At 39.0% G+C, this 26,724-nt stretch overlaps 1 protein-coding gene across 1 annotated transcript in view; it reads left to right on the top strand.

Annotated features, from left to right (window-relative positions):
• LOC110965846 (transmembrane channel-like protein 3) overlaps positions 1 to 26,293 on the top strand; it is a 28,475-nt gene extending 2,182 nt beyond the window's left edge. Inside the window, exons 2-22 of the mRNA XM_022215011.2 lie at positions 1,161 to 1,307; positions 4,140 to 4,215; positions 5,593 to 5,674; positions 6,038 to 6,144; positions 9,365 to 9,463; positions 9,790 to 9,932; positions 12,771 to 12,918; positions 13,079 to 13,122; positions 13,772 to 13,919; positions 14,619 to 14,728; positions 14,838 to 14,916; positions 15,523 to 15,786; positions 16,534 to 16,662; positions 19,691 to 19,758; positions 20,089 to 20,217; positions 21,889 to 21,999; positions 22,575 to 22,700; positions 22,803 to 22,881; positions 23,135 to 23,177; positions 23,266 to 23,536; positions 24,943 to 26,293. Of these exons, the coding sequence (XP_022070703.1) occupies positions 1,161 to 1,307; positions 4,140 to 4,215; positions 5,593 to 5,674; positions 6,038 to 6,144; positions 9,365 to 9,463; positions 9,790 to 9,932; positions 12,771 to 12,918; positions 13,079 to 13,122; positions 13,772 to 13,919; positions 14,619 to 14,728; positions 14,838 to 14,916; positions 15,523 to 15,786; positions 16,534 to 16,662; positions 19,691 to 19,758; positions 20,089 to 20,217; positions 21,889 to 21,999; positions 22,575 to 22,700; positions 22,803 to 22,881; positions 23,135 to 23,177; positions 23,266 to 23,536; positions 24,943 to 25,945 (3,406 nt within the window). The 3' untranslated portion in view covers positions 25,946 to 26,293. The remainder of the gene's footprint in view (positions 1 to 1,160; positions 1,308 to 4,139; positions 4,216 to 5,592; positions 5,675 to 6,037; positions 6,145 to 9,364; positions 9,464 to 9,789; positions 9,933 to 12,770; positions 12,919 to 13,078; positions 13,123 to 13,771; positions 13,920 to 14,618; positions 14,729 to 14,837; positions 14,917 to 15,522; positions 15,787 to 16,533; positions 16,663 to 19,690; positions 19,759 to 20,088; positions 20,218 to 21,888; positions 22,000 to 22,574; positions 22,701 to 22,802; positions 22,882 to 23,134; positions 23,178 to 23,265; positions 23,537 to 24,942) is intronic.
• The last annotated feature ends 431 nt before the right edge of the window (positions 26,294 to 26,724 follow it).

Here is a 26,724-nt window from a genome sequence, read left to right as displayed (position 1 = left end):
CTCCTCCCGTTATTCGCCTGTCAGCCTGTTTCTATGTGTCTGCGTTTGGGTTCTCCTGCTCCCCTCATAATACTGTTTGTAAAATGTACACACTTTTTATTCCAAATGCATGTGAAACAATGGGCATTATAGCTAAAGAACACTACTGGATACATGATATTTGTCCTTGCAGAGTAGTAGAGTTAAGTTTTTGCATGAGCTGATTCCTATCAGGTAATAAATTTGTAATAACATGACTACTCTTGGAATAATCTCTCATCTAGCCTTCAATGTACAAATCTCCTGCTTCGTACGTGACTTTTCATGTGTGACACACTAAACTGTGTGATTGTTAACTGAAAGTACATTTACTACTGAAAAGTACGAGTTGGTTTAAGGGCACTATGTAGAAATTTAGACACTGTAATAAAACTAGGATAAATACAATAGATGTGACATCAGACTGTAACCTTGCAGACAGAGATATGCCTATTGATTGTTCAGATACATCAACTAAATTGCAAGGAGAACATAATATAGCGGTGTGTATATATAGTCAGTTTGTTCAGCTTCACACAATACCTGCAATCTGTCTATCCTCCACGTAATCCTCAGTGGGGTCGCAGGCGGCTGGAATCTATCCCAGCATTCATTCACACCTATGGACAATTTAGAATGACCATTTAACCTCAGCATGATTTTGGACTGCAGGATGAAGCTGGTAAAAACCCATGCTGCACAGGGAGAACATGTAAACTTTACACAGAAAGACTCTAGATCACGAAGTGGGGATCTTCTAGCTGTGAGGCAACAGTGTTAATACAATCAGTACCAATTGTTGCCTTGCAATGTGTTTAGTCTAATTTGGTTTGCTATTGTATGAAGTAAAATGTAACAGTAAGTCCAACATCCAAATACCTTTAATGCGTTCCTTAAAAGTCTTTTTTTTAGCATCTTTTCATCATTTTTGCATTTATTGGAGAGTTAATAGTGGAGCAGCAGAAAATAAATGTGATGTGATAGAGGGAGTACAACATGTAACACAGATCCTCCAGTGGAATCCCAGCAGGGACATTGTGGTAATGTGGCAAACACTTTAACAATTGGGGTTCTGTTCCATCCTTTTTTTCTCTATGAAGGAGAGGAGATTTTTCACTGTGACCTTGTATCTTTACCTATAGCTCCTCAGATGATGAAGACAAAGAGGATGAGAGGGTGGACAGCAATGACCCAGAGGAGATGTTCCAGAACATTCAGTACCAGAAGGAGATAATCGCCAACATTCGGACCAGACCTTGGCCAATGAGACGCAAGCTCAAAGTCCTGAAGTAACTTTGTTTGATTGTTACCTTTGTGTCTGTGGAGTGGTAGTTAAATCTGTTGCTGTTCTTCTCCTCTTAAAATAACACACAAAGACATGAATGTTGCATATGTGAGAGAGGCTGTTTTTCTTAAGTCTTCTTGTTGTGTTACGGAAACACCTCTATAGATAAAAAAACAGCAAAAAAAAAACATTCATATAAATTGGAGTAATAGACGCTAACTACTCACCAACATTTTGGCAACACTCAGAGCCCAGTATGTAATAAATGTAGTTTAAAATGGAAGATAATGACTTGTAAAAATACACTTCAGTTCACATTTACATATATGATATATAGAACACGCTACTCCACCTGTGTGGATTTATTAAGATAAATGCAGACCTGTCCCATCAAATGCAAATTTGGCAAAAAAAAAAAAACAAACTAAAAACAGGTGTCTAAAAGTCAAACTTAACCCTCAACTAAATGTAATTAAACCTGTAGATGGAGGACAAGCTGACAGTAGATAGAGAGGTTCTAAGATGTGCTGAGCATGTGCCATGGATAACAGGTTTTATATGGGCAGTGTGTTATTACTGCAGAGGTTTTATTACCATCATCAGGGATGGGATGCAAGTCTGCGCTTTTACACCCTCTTTAATCTCACGACTGAATGTCCGCGATTACTTCCACTGCAACAACAGCTTCTATTTCCACATTACAAATCAGTGATTTTTACCAAAGATTGTCAGGAAAAACAATTAGTTTATTTTAAAATTTTCACTCAAACCTCAGCCCTGTAAATAAATGTGTGTGTATTCTACAGTAATAAAAATTTGCAGTTGTTTTTCAGAGGTGAGAGTGTGTAAAATGCATAATAATTATCTTCGTCACAGTTAAGCCATGGCTCATAGCCCTCTGAATTGTCCCCAGTGCTGTGACAGGTTGAGCTGGTTTCACTGTCTTATACACTATAAAACCACTAAATTCATTTTAATGGGACCAGTCTGCTGTGACTGGCTGTAGACGGAGCAGAGCAATAGTGCTGATTTCTATGTTTTAAAAATGTGTAAGAACATGAAGAAATAGAGCTGCAATTTGAGTACACTTCCTATAAAGTCCTGCAACTCACAATTATTTGTATGTACAGGACTTTTCCACCTGTCTTATGATACCTTCTATCAAATTAATAAATACAATAGCGCAGTTGTTTTAAATAACAACAATGGGAGTGCTGCTAAAGCATGCAAGCAATAAAAATCTAAATTACAAAGATGGCAACACATAGCAAAAAAAAAATGGAAAATTTACAAACTACAGAAACAGCTTAGGAAAAGAGACACTAAATGTTAGTTTGTAACCCCACCTGCTCTAATCATTAATTGACTGTCATGCTTATATTTTATATCTGTGAGCTTGTGGTTGTAGTTGGTCCATATAGGAAAACCAGCCTTCTTATATAACTGGTGTATTTCTAAATTCTGTACAGAGCAAGGTATTATACCGAGCTATCGGGACATTCCGAGTCCACTTGGATTGTGACAAATGAATCAAAGGTAGAGTTGTTTGGACACAGTAACATTACAAATGTTTGGGCAACCTTTCAGCATGAAAACCTCTATCAACTGTGAACCATGGTGATGGTAATGTTGTGATTTGAGATTGCCTCACTGCCTCACAAACTGAGCAGATTGCAGTCACTGAATCAGCTACGAATTCTGCATCATGTAATACAGTGCTTGATGTTATTGTGAGCCCATCTGTCAGGAAGCTGAAGTTGAGCTGAAAGTGGAGGGTTTAACAAGATAATGATTCTAAGCACACTGACAAATTCATCAAGAGCTGGCTCAGAAAGCAGAAGCATAGGGTTAGGGAATGGATGAGTCAAAAAAAAACAATTGAAACCCATTTCAGATATCATGCATGTGAAGATACTTTGCGTGATAGAGTGGTCAATCATTTCAGCAAGGCATTGCAAAACAAGAAAGTGTATCTGCCAATATTAGCTTGTGCTCAAATTTCTTGGAAAACATTTGCGTTGTGGTGTTATACAGAATTAAGTTCATTTACACAAGAGCCCTCTCAAACCATCACAACAACAATTTCTACTTGAACATCTTTAAATTGCTCGAAGATTTTATAGCATAAAATATGGATATGGGAAAAGATGTTTGTGAACTTTTAAATCAGTATATCAATTATTTTCTGAGAAACAGAAATTGCTGGCTGACCCCTTTCTGCATGTTTTGTTGCACATTAAATTTTGCGGCTATATTTGGATGACATATCGCACAAACTATTTTAGGTAAAAGCTTGAATCTTTCACACTGTTTTTCTTGTCAAGACTATCATTCACAATCTACAATACTGGATGAGTAGATGAATACATCTAATTAACAGTAAGTTGACAGCTGAATTGTTTTATAATATTTCAACTCTTTTTGATCTACTTTTCCAATATTTCAGATTCTCAATTAATGGCACAAAATTTCAGGATTTCATCTTTAACACTTCCTGAGATTGTGGTTCAAACACAGCCTCAAAGTGGGTTAGGAAAAAAATATGTTGAAAATGGCGAAAAATCTCAGGAAGAACTATGTCAATTCAAAATTTCACTCAAACTATTTAAGTCCATAGTATATGATTTTAAAAAATAATAAAAATAATTTATGCAAATCAGAGATGTTTGGGCAGATAGTACCAGAGGATTTGCAATAAGTAAATGCCAGTAACCCAATTGAAAGTGCATCAAACATTCAATTCTTCTCGCTTTTATGCATTTAATTATTGCCCAAATAACACAATTTGCATAGTGTTTCTACTTAGTGGGCTTCCCCATGTGTGTTTGTTTTCCAGGCAGGCCAGAGAGATTGTTCTAAAGTATGAGGGACGACTCACAAGAACCAGAGGTTACCAGACTGCAGGAGCTGATGTAGGTACACAGCAACCATTTACCGTCACTTACAAAGGAGTGTTTTTTTTAATATATACCACTGATCCCAGCCTTGGAGTGAATAAACAGTTTGTAGTCCACTATTAGAAGTTTCTCATGTATAGTGTTACATACCAAACAAAAGGGTTCTTTAAAACTAGAGCACCAAAGTGAGCGCTGTTGGTTAAACAATGAACACAAGATAATAAAGGGTAATTTCCAAATAGTTTAATCCTGATCCATTGGAATATATTTTGTTGTTTCCTTGTAGAGTAATGGGGCAAAGTTATTCCCCATTAAAGGGCCAAAGCACATCATGAAGTGAACTCAGCTTTCCCAAATCTTCAGCAGCAAAGAGACAGATTGCCTTGTTTTTTCTTTACAGTTGTTCACGGATCCTATCCACAACATTCAGAAAACACATCTATGGTTGTGGCGACTCTGCTACACAAATGTGAGGATATAAAACAACAAAAAAAAAGGGAACTTCCCCGCTTTGACTGTCTTAAAATCCTCTTTGGTCCAGTATGCCACTGTAGGTAACTACAGTGAAATATGTGAACAATACTGTACTGCACAGCTCAATTTATTCTATTTGACTGTATGCTGACACAGGCTTCTCTGTGTGATTCCACTGCACTGCAGTAGCTTGATGATCAGAGCCAGAGTCATAAAACATGCTGGATTTCCTTTGTAAAGGGTGCTGAGTTCCGACCTTACAAAGCTTCCCTTTACATGAGCCAAACACATGCGTGTAACTTCCTCTACTTTGTCTGTTACATACTGTACATACATGCACAAAGAGGAAGACAGACAGGGAGAAAGAAAGCTGTGCTGCAATAGTACAGCAGCATGAGTGAATTTATAGCCTGTTATTACAGCTCAGTTTAATTAAGATGTTCAGGCTGCTTTGGCCCCATTAGAATAGATTGACTTTTGTGAGCCTGAGTCGGATGATGAGTTATTAATTGTACAGATTGGCTTCCAGTTAATTGAAAAGCAGAATTACTGGTCCAGCTGACCTTAGCTTTATTAACAATTATCAGCTCAGCTCTGATTTTAACTTTCATCACACCATAAGATGTGAAATGCTGTAGAGCCACATTGTGTCACTTTTCAAGGGAACTACATGGATGTGCCATGCAATGACACCCAATTTGTGTTTGAAAACATATTTTGAAGTAATGTCATTCCTCTACTATTGGGATTTTGGGACATTATCTACTTTTTTAAAGAACTCGTGCGGGCATGAAAATGATGTTTCAGAAGTGAAAGCAGTTGGGATGCTTATTGATACACCTCTGATTGTTATGTTGTCAGTATTTTCTTTTCAGCAAGTTTCTCAGTGTTCTTCAAATCTTGGTTTCTCAACTACAGCTGCTGAAGAAAGTTTCACGTCTGCTTTACAACATTGTCGTTCTGTTCATTCCCTGGGAAGTTAGGATCAAGAAAATTGAAAGTGAGTTTGCACTGCAGAATCAGTCAAAGCAATGCTATCACTGATGATGCTCACAATGCTGTAATTTTCTATGGTTTGATATCTGTAAACTAAACTGAAAAATCACCATCATGGTAAGCAACCATTTTAATCCTTACTTAGATCCGTCTTCTTTGTTCAAGACAGTTTATTCATCAATATATCATAGAGCACATTATATGATAATAGAAAATACAGGGTGGGCAAAGATAAATTACAGCTTTGTTAAAATATAATAAATATATGTCTAATGATGGTGGTGTACTACTGCATCATTGTTTGTGCATGAAGTGGTGTGCAGCATGTCATTCAGTCTCAGTCAAATGTTTCCTCTGGCTTGTTAAGGTCACTTTGGGTCAGGTGTGGCCTCCTACTTTATCTTCCTCCGCTGGTTGTTTGGGATCAATATCGTCCTCACCATCATGACTGGAGCCTTCATTGTCCTGCCAGAGGTCAGCAAGTCTTGTACACTGTGTACTGTGAATACTAACATTTATATATTATTGCACTTCATATTTTGTTATTTTCACCTTGGATACACTTGTTTGTTTCAACATCCTCCTCCCACTATCAACACTGCCAACATGGGGTTAACACGGCTCTGCTCACTATTGAACAGTATTGAAGTGAGTACATAAATGCTTGTTTAAAACAGCATATCCTCATTGAAATTATAATTTAAATATATACATTAAAATCATGCCTATTCTATGACATTAATGTAGACATTAGCCATTGAACTAGCAACATCAGGACTAAGTGTGATTCCAGATTGTCTCTGTTTTTGGAGATGCATTTGCTCAGTAAATGGTTTATATCGGTCACTGAATGAATGTGCCTCGCCCCAGGCTCTGCTGATGAACACCTCACTCTGAAATTAATTTAGAAAATTAAAAAGAAATTTGAATTGTTGCCTGGATGCCAGATTTTTAGCATCACATGGCACTAAATGATTACTCCACATAACTGTTACAATCATAAACATATGTTCATTTTATGTTAGGTGTGTCATATTTTGTAATAAGCTTGAACATTTTAATATTTGTATTATATTCACAACACAACAGAAGTAGGTACAAAATCACCTAAATGTCAAATGACTCAAATTTGTTTCACTTCTCAAAAATTCCGTTGTGTCTAAGATGACAGTTTCATTGTTTCATGGATAACGAAAAACTATTACTTTCGAAAACAACACTGAAAATACAGGCCCCAAAGTTGAAAGTCAATGAACTAGAGCAATACTGAATACGTCTGTGACCACTGAAACAACATTTAGAACATCTGTGATTTCCAATCAGCCTAACTCCATGCAAATAGTTGAAAAGCCATAGCATTAAGACTTTGTTTGAATGAAAGAACTGCCAGAGGAAATAGAAAATATTTTAAGTCTTTACAAATTGACCAACTAACACTGAGTGGAAACAAGGTAACAGCAGTATCATAGGAGGTAGAACAAGCCATAGTACCACTAAACAGAGCTCAGTGGCTGCCCTCCTAAAGTGATGCCAAGAACGTTGTACTGATGGCACAATCTCTGATAAACAGTCGGGTGAGTGCTTCAGACTTGCCACAAGGGTTATCAATCTAAATTGGAGTTTCTGTGACAGCTCAGACAGTGTGAATGATATTGCATAATGAAAACCTCTGCAGACACTGTTTGAGAAAAACAACCCTGCGTGCTCTCCGGCATGATACTGCAAGAATACAATTGGCTTAACAAAATAAAAAGACAGCTGAAGATTTACATTGTATATATAGTGTATACATCTTATGTCTTTTATTTATAGATGTGTTGTCTTGATTTTCTTACTGTCACCTTGCTGCCATGACATTGCAGATTTCCCCATGTGGGACTAATAAAGGGCATTCTATGCTATTCTTTTCTATTCTATTCTTTTCTATTCTATTCTATTCTATTCTATTTTAAGAATATCAGGATTTTTTTTTTTTTCTCAGATGAGACCAAGATACCAAGAACCAACATTGGTTCTTCCAGAGTGAATGCATACTCCCAACAGTGAAGCACAGAGGTGGGAGTGTGATAATATGGGGCTGCATGAGAGCAAAGGATTGTGAGGAGATGGCATATACAGATGGCACCATGAATGCCTGTGGATATATCAAAATACTGGCTAACAAGATAAATTCCAGTCTGCAGAGGCATGGCAGGAAAGGAATAATTCAGTGCTATAAAGATCCACAGCCCATTGCCAAATCATATAAGAGTTTCCAAAGAAAAAAATATGACCAGGCAACGTATGCAGCTTCACTCAAATCCAACAAAACAATCTTCGGAGTATTTTAAATAGAAATGTAGAGCAGCACCACGGTGGACAAAGATGGGTTGTACACCTATCAGGCATACCATTATGATCACCTGCCTAATATTGTGTTAGTCTCCTTTATGCTGCTAAAACTCCTCTGATCCAGAGGGGCATGGACACAGGACCTCTGGGGATGTCATGTGGCACTGGGATGGTGGCACTGAATTCTGTGGGTCCTGTGGGTTGCAGAGTGGGACCTACCTAGATCAGGCTTCTCCTGGCACATCCCACAGATGCTCAGTAAGATTTAAATCTAGGGAATGTGGAACCCAGGTGAACACCTTAGGTTTGTCATGTTCCCCGGGCCACTCCTGAGCAGTTTTTGTGAAGTGTCGGCTTGCATTGTCCTGCTGAGAGTAGAAACTGGCATCAAGGGCTGTTGTTGCTATGGGGGTGAGGGGGTTGTTTGACATGCAATGTTTAGGTGGGTGGTACATGTCAAACATCCATATGAATGTCAGGACTCAAGGTTTCCCAGCAGAACATTCCATGAGATGACTGATGTTATTCATTTCACCTGTCGGTGGTCATAATGTTGTGGCTGATCGATGTGTATTTCATCCTTATATTACTTGTTGACTGCTTTACCTCTGTAAATGATTTGTCCGTTGTTGCCGTGCAGAGGATCCTTTACAAACAACTACAAACTACAGACAAGAATGGAGGACAAAAAACCTGCTAGATTTATGTTTCCCAATGACATGTAGACACAAGCAATTTCCCCAGACATGACTTTTCCTGTCATTCCCACTGCCAAATCTTATTCATCTATTTATTTTTTTTATACATCTCTCCCTCCCTTTGTGGTTTGTTGGAACTAATTCTCCACTGTCTCTTCTCATCTATCTCCCCTTTATCTTACCTCTCCTTACAGACTGATATTACCCACCATCAAGCATCATAGATGCATTGCCAGATTTTATGTCTGTGTTTGTTTTATGTTGTGAATTGTTTGACTGATGATGGAATGTAGGATCAGTATATTTTTTACTCATGATTTTTATAACATGCTCTCAGTCACATTTCTTTTCTTTTTTTTTTTGGGTTGATTCTGTCTCTGGGTAACTCTATAGCTACACTATGCTCCTTAATTGTTCTCTGTTCATTCCATTGCATACAATGTAATTTAGGTTTGATCATGCTATTGGCAAGTGCTATTCATGTTCTTGGAATTACTGTAGTTGGGAATTAAGTAAATTTACTTTAAGTGATCTCACAGTCTGATCTTTGCCTAAATCTAACCAAATCAAGTTTGCACTTAAACCTAGCACAACCTTAACCAAATGTGCTTGATTTATAATTATCACAGTACATTGAACTGATACTGTATGTTTGTGTGAACCAGCTGCTGGCTGGAGCTCCATTTGGAACGACAAGGAGTAAAACTATTCCAAAAGAGCATCTGGCTTCAGCCCAGGACTTGGACACCATCTGGTCTCTTGGGGCAAGTCTCTCTCTCTTTTTACTGTTTTGTCAATAACACATTACTTACAGACACAATGAACCATTATTTAAACATTACTTTACTGTCTCCCTGACCTCTATTCCATGGCTTCTTTCCCTTCCCCCAAGTAAATAAGTGTAGACTTGGTGTAACGTAATATCCTTCTAAAGGCATAATTCTTAAATCCTGACAATTACCCTACATTATATTTAAGGGAAATAATGAGTCATACTGTAGGTACAGTTGATTTCCTTGTCAAGTCATCCTCATTGGCCGGTGCTACCTTGTGTTTTGTGTGAACATCTGTTGTGTTTTGTTCTCCACAGGGCTACCTGCAGTACTCTGTGTTATTCTATGGTTACTATGGCAGGGTGAGGAAAATTGGAAGTGCTGGGTACCGGTTGCCCCTTGCCTACTTCCTGGTTGGGATGGCTGTCTTTGCCTACAGTTTCATCATTTTGTTACGAAAGTAATCATTGTGCTTTTTTACAACTAATACTGATGTTATAACAAGTTGATGATAAAATATTGTGATTCTAAGGCTGATTTGATAAAATTTCCGGTCTGTTTTAGAAAATGACTAAATTATGCAGTGTCGAAAAAAGAACTACTCATTTGAAAGAAGAAAACAATCCTAAAATAGAATTACACCAGAGCAGCATTTAAGACATCAAAAAAGTAAATTAACAGAAATAATTTGCTTGGTGTTATACTTTAGGAAACACTGGTATGCACATTTGTGTTGATGACAGCAACATATTGTTGACTTTTGAGAAAGGGTCACAAACAGAGGAGGAAATTGACAGTATTGCTTTAGTTGTGACTGTATAGTCCCACCCTCCATTCATGTTGCTCTGCCTAAATATAAACTATTTCACAAAAGAGGCATTCACCATCGTAGGAATACGATTATGAGACCAGAGTTGAAGCGATAAAGTGTGTATTGTGAGTATTGCTAGCATGTTCCCAGCTAGCAAGTTTGCATCTAGCACTGTCTTGTAGTAAGACAGCTGGTCCAACCATGCCGCTGCAGTCTAAATGCCCTCTAGTGTCAACTACAGGCAACAATGTTCATTGCACACCACAACATCCATCCATCCATCCATCCATCCATTCATTCTCAATACACCGCTTTATCCTCACTAGGTGCTGGAGCCTATCCCAGCTGACTCGGGCGAAGGCAGAGGACACCCTGGACAGGTCACCAGTCTGTCGCAGGGCTACATATACAGACAAACAATCACACTCACATTCACACCTAAGAACAATTTAGAGTAATCAATTAACCTCCGCATATTTTTGGACTGTGAGAGGAAGCCGGAGTGCCCGGAGAAAACCCACGCATGCACAGGGAGAACATGCAAACTCCATGCAGAAAGATCCCATGCCGGGATACTAACCGGGGATCTTCTTGCTGCAAGGCGAAAGTGCTAGCCACTACACCACTGTGCAGCCCTCACACCACAACATACCTCAGAATAATATGAACACATAGAGCAGTGATCATCAACTGGCGGCCCGCGGGCTGAATCCGGCCCGCCGAACCGTCCAATCCGGCCTGCGACTGGATTCCAAAATTGTGAGGATCAAAGAGAAAATATCATGTGGTCCACACTATTAAAGCAGTCAGTCCAGTCATTATTAAAGGATCTGTTTTCCACATCAACTTTTCGTTTCGTGGCCTTAGAGAGTGCCATTTTACCCGTGTTAAGAGGCCTTTTCCTGTCACTTCTGCGGTGTTTCTTTTTCAAGTGCTCTGTGAATAAAGTTGACTTGAGATGAGGCAAAATATCTCTATCACTCCTAGTGGTTGACTGTGGTACAGGTGATAGGAGCACTGACTCATAAAGGCTAAAAATGCCTTCAGTTTTGTAATGAAATGGAAAAAATATAAAAAATAAACATCAAATAATAATGTTATGCCAAAATTCGATTTTTATTTAATTTTTGTTTGAGGGTCCGGCCCCCAAAGTGACTGTCCGGTAAAATTCTGGCCCTCTGGCAAATACAGTTGGTGACCCCTGACATAGAGGCTGAACAGTTGTATGTTAATCCTGAAGGAGGCACCATGCACCCAGTAAGCATTTTATGTTCAACGGCATTTAATAATACTATGCACATTGGTGAAAAGACATGTAGAACAGATTCAAAGATGAATGTTTTTCACCAACCATTTGAAGATGATGATTGAATGCTAACATTTCACAATGATTTACAACAGTGAAGATTTCCATCCTCTAAAGAGAAAATGCTGTCTTATTATATTTTTGAGCTTATTGAATAACAATAAGAACAAAAGATCTAGCAAGAGGAAACGATAAGAAAAACAATATTTGAAGCAGGGGTTATCCCTTACCTTTGTTCTACCTAATTACACCCAAAGTTCTGGAGCTAACTGGCTGGTATAAAGAAGAAACACATACCAGGGTGGTAAAATGTTTACATTAGAATTGCAGAGTGCACATGCTACCTTCAGTTGTAACCCTTTAATACTTGCACATGCACATTCTAGCAGCGAGTTTAGCTTCTTATTTTACCAGTGTATTGACTTTGAAGACATTCTATTACACAAATCAATACAGTCTCTTTGTCAACCTATAACTAAACTAATTATCTAAACGGTTAATTAAATTTAGATTTTGTGACACTTTGATAGTGAAACCACATTTCAGCTTCTTGAAAGAAGTCAAAATAGGTCTAAGACATTTTAACTGGATATATCACAGATTTCAACAAGAAATCAACACTGAAATTGCAGCTGGTAGTCACTTGTAAAGCTCATCCATCCATCATCTAGACACCTCTTTATCCTCTCTATGGTAGCAGGAACTGGTGTCTATCTCAGCTGACTTAGAGTGAAGGCAGGGGACACCCTGGACAGCTCACCAGTCTGTCATAGGACTACACAGAGAGGCAAAAAATCACACTCACATTCATATCTACAGGCAGTTTAGAATCATCAATTAACCTCAGCATGTCTTTGGACTTTGGAAGGAAGCTCTAGAACCTGGTAAAAACCCACACAGACAAAGGGAGAACATGTAACTTCCACACAGACATACCTCTAGCTATGAGGCAACCGTGCCACGTTTCCGTATGAATTTGCTGTGTGTAATATATTCATATGAATATATATACAGATGGTGGAGCCAAAAAACAATTCATAGAATAAAAAAAATCATACTGTCTTGATGTAATTCTGCAGATTCTCATTGATGCTGTGAAACTTTTCAACTAATCCAAAAATTACAGTTTTGTAAAATATTGTATGATTTGATAATATGTCCTAAAAATAATATTCCTGCAGAATGGCCAAGAACTCCCGTCTGAGCCTTGCCAGTGCCTCTGATGAGAACTTTACATTCTGCTGGAGAGTTTTCTGTGCCTGGGATTACCTGATAGGAAACCCAGAGGCTGCAGAGAGCAAAGGAGCTGCTATTGTCAACAACATCAGGGTCAGAGACACATATGGACAAACACGTTACAGACTCACTGAATTATACACGAGTAATACTATATCTCTAACACATGCACAGAGTACTACAGATGAGAAACTGCAAAATATTAAACACAAGTCATGATAAATGTTGTTTTTATTTTGTTTTTTCTGCACAGGAAGCCATTGTCGAGGAGCAGGAAAAGAAGAAGGATACCAGTCTGTAAGTATGTGTTTTCTGTGTCTTGTTTTTTGTTTTTAATATATACTGTGCATGCCCTCCAGGAGGATTTCTGTACTTTAATCTGCTAAAAAAAACAACAACAACAAAAAAACAGTCACTCCATAAACCTTCTGTCTTTTTTTTAACTTTTACAGTTAGTACCATCCCATTTGATTTAGAACATTCAGTATGTGAGGTTTCTTCAGTTATAAAACAACTGACAGTAAAACACTAAAAGGACATGAGTGGAGAGACAGAAGGTATTAACATCGGATAAATTAGTGCTTTGGATTCCCTTCTTTGTATCTACCATCAATGGTTATGGCACTGATGTCATTCTGGACTCCAACATATATCAGTACCTGGAATTTGACAAATCTGTTGTAAAAGTATATTCAAACAAGTTTTTAAAGTTTGTTTTGATAGAGCAGGTTAGCAATCCTGCTGTCATTTTGACTGGTCAGAATTATGTCATAGATGTCTTGAATAAATATTCAGATTTAAGCACTCAAATTGGCATGACTGATATCTGTAATTTAAATTCCAGGGAGTTGATCTCAGCTATTAAATGTTAAAACTGTTTGTTATCTGTAGGAGCAGACTACATTTGACTCCTTTATCTCTTAGTCTCTGTGGTTCTGCTTTTCAGGGCAGTTCTGATCAGTCTGCGTATCTTAGCCAACATCCTGGTGCTGCTGTCTCTCGCCGGCAGCATCTACATCATCTACTTTGTGGTGGACCGTTCTCAGAAACTAGAGCAGGAAAAGCCGGAGCTGACGCTGTGGGAAAAAAATGAGGTATAGTAGCAGAACAGACGTAATCCTTCTCATCATCATTAGTTAGATTGAGTTATCCAACATACAATAGAGTTATAAAAGGGCAATTGAAAGTGGAGACCTGAGATGGATCCAGTGGAAGATGTCTACTGAATCTCAACATCCATCTGTCAGTGAGCTCATCATTTCATTAATTTCAGAGAGCTTCAGTCACCCTAAAACCTCTCTGCTTTTCTACCAGCTTGATGATTCAGTGACCAGTTCAGTGACCAGTTGTGCATGAAAAAATGATCTACTCTGTAAGTCATGTATATCTAAAATTGATTCTGAACAGTAAACGGCGCGATGAAGCATTGGGGTGTCATGTGGTGCCTGCATGGGGGCACTGGCAGCAGAAACTTTGTATCTTGTGAGTTGTGGAATGGGGCTTTGATGGGTCAGGGTTCTTCTGGTGTACCCTATAGATACAGGGCACACCAGAAGGGCTCTTTTATATGATTCCTTGAACTGTCCTCGAATGGTTTCTGGGATTTGCCAGTACACATTGTCCTACCATGAAGGGAGGTGTGCTCAATCTACTAGTCTTTTAAATGTTTGCTGATGAGGCAGAGGGAAATGTTTGTCTTATTGTGTAATAATTTTCACCTGAAATCTGTTCTCAATATGAACATTACCGTATACCTGCTATGTTAGTGAATATTGTGTCCTTCCTACCTCTAGGTAAGTGTGGTGGTTTCCCTCATCACCATGATTGCTCCGTCTGCCTTTGAGTTGGTGGCTCAGCTGGAAATGTACCACCCACGAACCTCACTGCGGTTCCAGCTGGCCAGGTGTTCTATCAGTCCCACAACAGCTTCCCATTCCTGCATTAATGACATGCTAGATGACATATCACAGGCCTTTCTGCACACTAACAATGTCGTAATCCTGTTTTAACAGAGTGCTTGTTTTATACCTGGGGAATCTCTACAGCCTCATTATTGCCCTCCTTGATAAAGTCAACAGTATGAGCTCCGCTGTGAGTATAGAAACGACTCACTCTGTGACTCTATCCGAAACATGAGACATCACACGTTGTAACAAACAGTTACTAGTCTAGAGTTAGTTCACTCAGATTTCAACACATTCTCTCATTTATTTCAAGTGGTATATGACAAACAGACAGTTATAGTTTGATGTTCTAGATGTCTGCATTTTCAGACACAATGACAGTGGTAAGGCAACATATAGAGTGCTGTTGATTTGTTTTGCAAAAATTTTGTACTTGTACACTGAACACAAATTCATTCTACTAGCAACACAAAACTGAATTCATTCCATTCATATTAAGATATTTTTCTACACTGCAGAACTACAATGAGGACAAGCTTATCGTAAAAGTAGCAGTGGGAAAGGGTCAGCCAGATTTAGAACTTCAAATATATCTATGAACGCCTCAAATGTGTCTTATTTACACAGTGTTACATGGAAGTTAATTAATAAATTACATACTGGAACTAAATTTGTAAACAAAGACTGGAGTGAACATGTGAATGGCATCACAAAGCAGCTGTTACATTTTTATATCATTATACAGGAATAGCATAGCGCAGAGCTGGATTGACTGTATTCTATTTTCCTTCAGGTTCAAATGAGTCTAAGTAACTGGACTGACTCTAGCTCCTACCTGGCCACCATATCTCAACCTGAAGGTGACAGCCCTTCCACCCTGGTGTCAGAGATCTCTGTCTTTGAACATCACAACAGCACCATAGCAACCATCGCCACAGTGCTGTATGTTACCAACAGCAGCAGGAGCAGCTCAGGGACTGTCCCCAACCAGACAGTTCTATTTGAGAAGAACGCCCGCTCTCAGCAGGACCAGTGCTGGGAGACCTACGTTGGACAGGTTTTATCTTCTTTGATTGGTGTACACTTTATATTTCTTAGCATTCCTCTAGTTGGAAGAGATCCAGTTAAAATTCTTTTTTTTAAAAAAAGACAAATTTATGCAGAAGAAGGATTTATAATTCAGATGAAGAACTGTCTTAAAGTTGCTAGATTTACAATTGAAAATTTCAGATTCAGTGCATTTCAGTTTATACTGTCTCCCGTGCTATCTGAATGTGTTTCCTTGTGATGAAAAAATCAGTTTCAGTAATTTTAAAGACTTTCATCTACAACATAGGTCATTATTAGAGATGTTGAACACTATCTTAAACTAGTTGTCATGAATCATAATACGGATTGCAAGCATTTGCTAAATATTAAGAAAAGCAAAGTATAACTTATTTATCTGGCAGATATTTGGTCCATACCTAAAATTTTGGACTGACTCATATTTTTATCAGATAATTTTTCGGAATCACGAAAGATATCATTCAGCTTAATTGGCACATTAATGTCTTTAGAGGATTTCATGAAAATCCACCCATGAATCATCAGAATGTATACACAAAGGTTTATACATCTCCCCTTTAACAGTGGCTGCAGCTACTGTACCAAGCAACAGGAATTACAGACATTTCTGCTCATTATGTAAGTCACTGACATGCAAATGAGCAAATTATAGCCTGGCTTCAGTGATAACTAATTAAATGGACAGTATTTGTATGTTTACATAATATTTAAGGGTAATGTGTCTGTATGTTTCCAGGAAATGCTGAAGCTGTCCATCATTGACATGATCTTCACGGTGGCCAGCATCCTGCTCATTGACTTTATCAGAGGTCTGGTGGTTCGCTACCTAAGTGACTGCTGCTGCTGGGACTTAGAGAGCAAGTTTGTAAGTATGTTTTACAAGTCTTCATCTTTTAAAGCTGGTTGCCTGTCCGCTGCTGCAGTTTGAAGACTCTAGGAAGTTTGTGACCAAGGAAGAATCTAGAACATAGCTCTGTGAATTATTATTTTCTCACTTTTTGAATGTATGAGGATTAAGACAGTGAGATATGACATGACAAATGATTCTTGAGGTGCTGGCAGATTCTTCATCCAAGACAGGGTGAAAAAGTACATTGCAGAGGAAGCACTTAATGTCTGATCGTGCAGATGCTGCGTTATATGAAGTATGAGATCCTAATATTTTTGCTTTCAGTTGAATGCAGAAAACAAGGTCAACACTTAAAAGTTCTCAGAATAAATTCTGTCTCAAACCATATTAATTGTGGATCAAACCATTTTCCATATGTACAATATTGCATTCATCACACATACAGGTCATTCTGTGTCAGCTTGTTCTAATAATGAAACACTAATATGCAAAATGAAAGAATAATGTGGATGCAGGTGACTGGAGAGGTGGCGAAATTCTGGTGGAGTGGTGTGACAAGACAGTTAGGAGATGGAGCCCTCCCTAATCAAAACTGCAAACTAGAGAGTGAATTACAGCTTTATAACAGGGAGTTGACGACAGTGATGTTATTTCATTTTTTCGAAACATTTCTCAACTGCAGCTCACCAAATGTGTACAATAAACGTGATTACATGTTTGAGTCTTAGTTGTACTACATGGTCTCTTCACTGAATGTACCAGCCGAAAATACACAGCTGAAAATTGGCTATGGGTTGTGTTTCAATAACAGATACAGCTTGGTCCCAGTACAAGGACCTTCAGAGTAGAAAGATTTAACAACAACTTTTGACTGCACAAATGAAAATTCTCATTTTACTAATAACTAATTTTCCCTTAAGATTCAGTCTGATGTTTGGCATCTTTGGAGATTTCGAGATCTAAACGAGAATTTCATGTAAGTCCTGTGAAATTTGAATTCAGTTCATCTTTGAAATAATTCAATTATCTTCACTCAGGGGGAACCATCAAAACATTGTCTTAATCCTTACATGCAGTTTACTGAATTGGATGAGTTTCCCTAAAGTGATTCAAAATACACAAAAACTGAAAATATTTTCAAATGTTATAGTTTCGTACAGATGCTACAGTTTTTTTCTACATTAAGGTTGTCAGAAATCAGAAGATATCTTGACATAGTCACCTGATCTGCACCTGAGAGTATATAAAAGTACCTGAGCTGCCATTTTAGTGACTGAGGTTATGGCAGCAAGACTTATGGTATGCGTTCACAAGTTTCATCAGTTTAATACTTTCCATTCATTGTCTATGTGAAACACCCTGCACTACATTCTGGTAGTGTACGACTCAAGCAACGGTGTGGCAAGTCACTTAATGAGCTGCCTGCAGCTTATTTGCATAAAATAAAGTCTAGACTTTAACTTTATCTAAAAGAAGCATGTTGAGCAGAGGTCTGACGCTTCGCAAAACTTTTGTCGTTTCTGAACTAAAATGATGACATTCAGCAACTGCATTGCTTATTTCTCACCTGAAATGTTTTCAGAAATACTTTTTGCTGAATTGTTTTTGTAGTAAAAGAGTAAGTTTGCGACTGAGCTGCCATGTTGGTCCAAGTCTTCTGGGGAACTGGTTTTCAGTTTGCATGTAAAAACACCCCTGTGGACCTGTATCAGTACTGTGCAAGAGGATCTGGTCTTTCAATGATGAGGAAGCACAAAGTGATTTGGAGGAGAATGTGTCAGAGCAGGAAAACAATATGGAGGAAAACTCTGTTTAGAGCTGATGAAGATGTTTCTGAGATAGAGAAACAGGTAGAAACTTAAACATTTACAGTACAACGAATCAGGCATAACATTGACCACCTGCCTAACATTGTGTTGGTCCCCCTTCTGCTGTCAAAACAGCCCTGATCCATTGAAGCATGGACTCCACTAGACCCCTGAAGGTGTAATGTAGTATCTGGTACCAAGATGTTCGCAGCAGATCCTTTAAGTCCTTTAAGTTGCGAGGTAGGGCCTCAATGGATTGGACTTGTTTGTTCAGCACATCCCACGGATGCTGGACTACATTGATATCTGGGGAATTTGGAGGGCAAGTCAACACCTCAGCCATTTCTGAACCATTTTTTGCTTTGTGGCACTGCACATTTATATTGCTGAAAAATGCCACAGCCATCAAGGAATACTGTTTCCATTAATGGGTGTATTGTCTATAACAACACTCAGGTAGGTGGTATGTGTCAAAGTAACGTCCAGATTGATGGCAGCACACAAGGTTTCCAAGCAGAACATTGCTCAAACCATCACATCTTCCCATAGCGTATCCTGGTTCCATGTGTTCCCCTGGTAAGTGACACACACACCACACACACACACACACACACACACACACACACACACACACACACACGGCCATCCATGTGATGTAAAGGAAAACGTGATCCATCAGACCAGGCCACCTTCTTCCATTGCTCTGTGGTCCAGTTCTGATGCCATGAGCCCATTATTGCCGCAATCTGCGTGAACAGAGGTAGTGTTATGTTTTCAGTTTGTAGGTATTTTCCTCCAAAAAAGATTGGTGTAAAGTCTGAAGAAAAATACTCCCGCTCTCTATCACACATCCCACCTGTACCTTACCATTCTTTGCACTGTGAGATGACACATGCTGTGAATCTGTGCTATATAAATAAAATTAAATTGAATTCATGTCGACTAGGCTACTTTTGACATTCTAAATACAGATATCATTCAAAATTTGGTATAGACACCCGTTATGAAGGAATCCTTGGATCAGGTCGGGCAAAATTGACTTCGACCAAACTGTGAAGGCACAGAATATGAAGAATGTGTAAGGGTAAATAATTGCTTCTAATATGTTTTTTTTTTAACAAAGTTCATTAAACTTCTCACTCAATAACAAATCCAGAAAACCTAGGTGTGTTAATATTTTTCATTCAAAAAAACTTACAACACTGCATTCATGTTTTTTTTTCTTCTTTTCTCAGCCTGAATATGGAGAATTCAAAATAGCTGAGAATGTCTTGCATTTAATTTATAACCAAGGAATGATCTGGTAAGTTTGAAAGACTGTTTTTGATTCTTGTAACATTTGATTAACTCAGAGTCTAATACTCTAGCTCGTGCTGATCAGTGTCCATGACCCTGTTTAACGGAATGTGACCTTCTATAATATCTCCATTACACCTGAGTGCCTGACTAGACTGTATTTTCTCAACTAATTTCAGAAATGTCGCCTTGCAGCAATAAACACAATGAAGTGAAACCGTGAAGCACTGAATGTAATGTCTTTTATATGAAGTGTGACCCCCGTGTGTGTGTGTCTGTGTGTGTCTGTGTGTGTCTGTGTGTGTGTGCTACTCACCTGTCTCATTCTTTCATTCAGGATGGGAGCATTTTTCTCCCCTTGTCTTCCTGCCTTCAATGTGTTAAAGCTTATCGGTCTGATGTATCTGAGGAGCTGGGCTGTTCTCACCTGTAATGTTCCACATCAGCAAGTCTTCCGAGCTTCCAGGTCTGTCTCTCTCTCTCTCTCTTCCTCTCTCTCTCTTTCTCTTCCTCTCTCTCTCTCTTCCTCTCTCTCTCACACACACACTCACACATGTGCCTTCACACAAAACCTGAGTGGAATCTCAAAGCAGAATTGCCACACAGACAGTGGTCAAAGGTCTGCAAATAAACAGTGATCCAGCACTTACTTGGCATTTGGGGGGGGAAAAAAGTCCATGTGGCAAACAAGAAATAAATTAACAAAAATTGTTTTATTTATTATTTTTCCTCTTGATGTGGGTGGGATCACCAGCGTGATCCCTGTTTAGAACAGTTAGGATATAATTCCAATAGCTTTAAAGAGAAATATCAGACAGACATAGAGGAAGATATACAGAAATCTTCCATTTCACACACACACTTGATGTTACGTCCAATTTTCTATTACATCACATCCTGAATGGAGGTCAAACTGCATCAGCCCTTGAGAGATCAAGCTGCATCAATGCACTGGTCTGATTACATATTTTCATCAAGATATCTTGCTATTTCTTATCAACCCTTTTCCTTATTCAGATCCGCTGTGATGGTGGCATATCAGTGTGTAGTCCTACAGAACAGTGTACGCATCTTCCTATACCAGCACACATTCACAAAGCCTAAGGCACTCAGCCCACTCTGATTTATGTAACAAGGCTATGATTGCCTCTTTCAGTCCTTATCAGTCATTCCCAGATGTGGTGGAAAATTCAACCAGGCACACACACACACACACACACATGGAGGCACTGCACGCTACACAACTAGAGGAGAGGTAGTTTAATACTGACATGTTGCTACTGCAGTAATACAGAAAAAAATCCTGTCTTTGCTAGGCCCCTTGTCATAATTATGGAATGCTGAGACACTTGAATGTGCAGAACACAGAATATTTTTGTAAATGATAATTAAATTTTTTTGTTTTGGCGTCATTAACCCCTTTAAACCCTGAATGGGTTCTGGGTGTTTCTTGATTTCATTTCTGCTCTTTGTGTCATATAAATGCTACAGACAGGCTATTTGACAAGGCCTTCATTTTTTCAGCCTCATCACATTTGATGTTTTTCATACTACTCTGCAATTCTAGAAATAAGTTTCACCATGCTGAATGTATCTTCCAACAACTTAATGAGAACATGCTCCTCAGTCCCACATTTCTGAGCCATGCAGCATTTTTAAAAATTGATCTAGTATGTTATATTTTGCTTTCAGTCTCCCTTGCCATCTCCTCTCTGCTCTGTGTAATAAATGTGAGTCAATGTGAAACAGCACAGACTTTTTGTTTTTGTAGGCTCTGCAGCCAATTACTAGAAGAGAATGCAGTAATCTTTGCTTTTGTGTACAGTGTCTAGAAACAATGTTTTTAAACTTCTCCTACTCACCCTATCATATAAAAAAATAAACATAACTCAGGGGGACACATCAGTAAATTGGATGGAAGAGCATCATAATTAACTGTGTGACTTCCTGTATGTCACAACGCACATTTGATTCCATTAATGTGAGGTTTCATACATGATCTGACCTTACATGACTATACTAGATGATGAAAGCATGTGATAGCTGAAGAAGACTTTAAATAGTAAAACATCTAAATATAGCATAATTTCTACATATTGCATTATTTTAACACATCCATGTTCTCATTGCTTTTCAGATCAAACAATTTCTACCTGGCTATGCTGCTTTTCATGCTGTTTCTATGTATGCTGCCCACCATCTTTGCCATAGTGAGATACAGACCGTCACAGCACTGTGGACCATTCAGGTAAAGACAATGTATAGATGACCTCAAAAAAAAAAGGATATATATATATATATATATATATATATATATATATATATGTGTGTGTGTGTGTGTGTGTGTGTGTGTGTGTGTGTGTGTGTGTGTGTGTGTGTGTGTGTGTGTGTGTTTGGACCAGATATCAGTTCAAAAACTTTTATTTACAATGATGAGAATGGAAGATGAGTTTGCTTTGGCCCATTAAATGCTGCTTCAGAGCTGGACAAATGTGCCTGCAAAGACCAGAGTTTCAAAAAAAAAAAGACATTTCACAACTTGTCTTTACTTCAGATTACTCAACGATACTGATCAGCTGTATATACTGTGTATACAGAATTGTTACTTGCTGTTAAAGCACTTTGTCAACTGTGGGAATAATAACTCTTCCATCCTTCAGCAGTGTAACAGGCATTTCAAAGTTTTCTTTTAAATGTGATGTACTTTCTTTATGAGGGCAGCAGACAGCTGTGTGTGATGGAAACACATCTGATTGTGGAACTGCCTCTGGTAGCCTTGTTTGTCAATGTTGAAACAAATAAAAGTGCTTACGTGAGTTACAGTGGTCAAGAGAAAATTTACGACATCATCTCCGAGACAGTGGCCAGTGACTTCCCATTGTGGTTCAGTAAAGTGATGAGTTACGTTACCAGCCCTGTTGTTGTGCTGCCAGCACTGCTGCTGCTGTTGTAAGACTGCACACGTTACACATACACACATGGGATATGCACACATCTACATGCATACATACAGACACATCCTGAATTTTGAATTGTGTCTGTGTGTTTCAGTATGCTGATATACTATCTCCAGGCCATTGCCAGATCTCTCAAATTCACCAACAACCAGCTGAGGATGCAACTCCAGACTGTGAGTGTTAAAATACATCGGCATGCAGTCCTGTTTCCATTTCCATTATGCAGCTGTCTTATAAACAAGTATACTATGCCACTAAGTGGACGGTATGATCAGCTAAATCTCCAAGGCTGTGCAAAACCTTTAGAAAGTGGATTTGATGAACCCTGGGCGAAAAATGGGAATTAATTATTGAAAATAATCCGTAAATGCCCATGGCGTAAGTAGGAGTTTGTCTAAAGATGGAATTTTCCTTTTGTCTTCTTAGGAGCGGACTGAAGACAAGAAAAAAGTCTTCCAGATGGCTGCAGGTATCTGGTGTTTGTCAGGTCTCCTATGTGAATTGCATTGTGTTGCAGCATTGTGACCCTAACCCTGTGGCACTGAACCCTCCTATAGCAAGACTGCAGGCTCCAGAGGCTGCAGCAGACAAAAAGCCAGATCAGCTGGAGAGTGACATCACAAGTCAGGAGGTCTCCATCCACAGCCCATCCCCCCGACACAACGGCAGCGTGACAAACATTCAGTCTCCTGTTCATCGTGGAAATAGCATCCGCACCATCACCCAGTCAGCATCCAGGGCAGACCTGAACAGAAGCGTGGCTGGATCAGTGAGAAGTCCAGCAGTGACCGTCCTGCCTAAACACCGGCTGGAACACATGCCTAGCAGGTCTCACATGATGATATACTGGATGAGCCAATCAGCAGTAGCGGTTTAAATAAAACATAGCAAAACCACAGTGTAGAAATATTCTGTTACAAGTAATAGTAAAGTTTAGATTCAACTATATAAATAGTATTGTAAAAATATGCTTGAGTTATCAAAAGCAAAAGTACTCATTCTAGTATTCACTCAGAATAGCCCATTTTATTATAGAATATACAGCGCCCTCCATAATTACTGGCACCCCTGGTTAAGATGTGTTCTTTAGCTTCTAATAAATTCAGTGTTTTTCTAAATAACCACAATGGGGAAGAAAGAGGAAAATCCAACCTTTAATTCAATTGCATTTATTCAGTGGGGGGGGGGGGGGGGGGGGGGGGGGGGGATTCGCACATTTAGAAATAATTCTTTTACATCAAATCATGTGTGCCACAATTATTACCAACCCTGATGTTAATACTTTGTACAACCCCCTTTTGCTAACAAAACAGCACCTAATCTTCTCCTATAATACATTTTTTCTACAATTTTCAGTGTGAAAGTTTGCTTCTGCAATAAAAATTTAATTCATTTTAAAGCTTTCAACACATCTCAACCAGGAGTGCCAATAATTTTGGAGAGCGCTGTATTTTATAATTGATCATTTTTGATGTATGAATGTGTTCATAACTAATATTTCAGTTACTGAAGGTGATGCTGATTTCATTGACTCTATTTATTGCTGGTTAGCTTCTAAATATTCCTCTTAGAATTTAGTCTTATCTTAAACTTGTATAATACATGGTCACATATATTGTATTATTAACATAAATATCTAAAATATTTGATTTTGGTGTAGAAAAAAAAGATTTGTTGAGCTCTAACTTGTACTTAAGTTAACATTAACCTGGGTTTCATCAGTGGGAAGTTTTCTAAATGCTTTCTCAGTTTTTTTGCATTCTGGCAAGAAAACTGTTCTGTGGAAAGCACCAAGTACTTGTAAGTTATGTAAATGTCTTTTGCATGAAAAGCGTCAAATTTAACCTGCTAAATATTGGCTTTAAAGGATGATGTATTTTTGTTCACATGTTTAAGACCATTTTTGTAAAAACAGCATATCCATCGCATCACTGCTTTAGTTATTTAGTTTTGGAATGTTTTTCAGGCTAACATCCAGCCATTGTTTTTTTTCTTCAAAATTCATGACAGTACATACTGCAGTCTTTAAAACTTGCTCACTCATCAGTCAAAGTGAACACAATGTTTTGTTTGCTTTAATTTTGCCAGAATTACGAGCTGTTACATGGCAAGCCAGAGCAGACATGTCACCATTTTACACTTCTAAACAGAACTGCACAGTGATAGCGTACAACAACACTATTGCATTACAATAATCACGAGCTGATTATTATTGTTGTCCTTTCTCATAACAGGCCTCCACCACTTCTTGGTGGCTCTAGCGGTACCTGCAGGTCCAAGTCCTACCACTACATGGCGTACAATCCTCCATCTCACTGTTCTGACAGCATCCACTCCGACCCCTTGTACAGGAAGACCATACGCTCTCTGCATCCTGTTGAGGCTGCTGGTATCATCACTGCACAGAGTTATGGAGGACGTCGTGGTCATGCCACCCGCTACGTGATTGTCAATGAGCACGAGCCTAGGAAGAAGCTGCTGCGCTCAGCGACGCGTATCCCACGGCATTATCTCATGGAGGAGCCTGCAGAGATCTTGGAGCTGTACCCACGAAACGTCAGACGCTACGCACCCCGCACCGTTCACCATCAACCACACTGTCACCGGTCCCACCCATCACAGCAGCATCTGAGTGAAGCAGAAGAGGAGGAAGAACAGGGAAAAGGCAGGAAAAGAATGTCGTCAGGGAAAGCTCATCGGCCTCGTTCCTTATCTGACCTCCACCAGCCAGCGCACTTCTACATCGGTGACCGTGGAGAAAGCCATATGACTGCGGCCAAAGACAGTCACACAGCTCGACGGAGATATGGAGCGCAAGAAGATGATGAAGAGGAGGATGGTGACAGAGAATTAGATTGGGGAGATTTAGAGTTACGCCCTCGGTCCCAGGCCAGCGTGAGAGCAGCTGACCCACTTCTTGTGCGAACCAGGCATCACATCCATTCCCCAGGAAGACAATACCAGTCCCCAGCCAGGGCCGGGCACAATGAGTCTTATCCGAAGTCCAAGACAAGACCAAAGCTGGAAACCCCGCTGACTGAGTCAGACTCGGCCTCCCTGGCCTCCAGCAGCGACCAACAGAACAGCAGCACTGACCAGTATATTCAGGTCATCCACAACAAGGAGCGCTATCTTAAGTCTGAGGCAAGGCAAGGAAAGATGGCCAAAAAGAAATCCAAAACCAGTTTTGATCTAAATGCTGCTGGGTCAAACGACCTGGTCTGCTCCAATGTTTGACATTTTTGTGAAAATTTATTATTAATCGGGTTTATTGTGTTGATACGTTGCATTGAAAGCACAAAGAGCATTATTATAAATGTGATTTTGTTCTCCTGTTTCTGTCGTCTTGTATCATTTTGAAACTGCCATGTCAACTAATTGCATGAATTATTGTAGCCATGTGTATAACAATAAAATCCAATGTTTAGCCTGCAACAGTGTACACAAGCTGTAAAAACATACACAGCAGTGTCGCTTGAACTTGCTTCCTATTCGGTCTTAACTAGAAGGGCATTCAGAGAGTGAGATTTCTGTCAAGGCCAATGAACCCCTTCTCCATTCATTTATTAAACCTCTGAAAGCTTATCTCAGTGCGTCAAAGCTACAGATTTAAATGTGTTCTCAATGAAAATAATGCCTTAATATGGCTTAGATGTATCTGTGCACTGCTGTTTCCTCTACAATGTGCAGATCTATGACATACTTGCCTCTTAACTTCACCCACTCCTCTGCTACTTGCTGCAGCTTGTGCATACCAGTCTACTTATAACTTTTCTGAAACTCACTGCATGTCATGTTTGAACTGGAGACCAGTTCTGAAGAATAATAATGAGAGTCTCACTTTGAGAGTTGGCAGGTTTTGTTTCGTAGGTTTGTTATGTATGAAACCCCGGAAGTCTGAATCCATATTTTTGAGACACATCACATTAGTACACTGCAGTTTCAAGGTAGAATTGCTAACCCATGATGTCCACTGCCTACTCTGCTCATGATGTGTTTTCCAGTATATAAAATAC

The sequence above is a fragment of the Acanthochromis polyacanthus genome, chromosome 2 (assembly GCF_021347895.1).
Source record: "Acanthochromis polyacanthus isolate Apoly-LR-REF ecotype Palm Island chromosome 2, KAUST_Apoly_ChrSc, whole genome shotgun sequence".
Lineage (NCBI taxonomy): Eukaryota > Metazoa > Chordata > Actinopteri > Pomacentridae > Acanthochromis > Acanthochromis polyacanthus.
The sequence above is the reverse complement of the archived record's forward strand: the minus strand, read 5'-3'. Positions and strand labels throughout refer to the sequence as shown.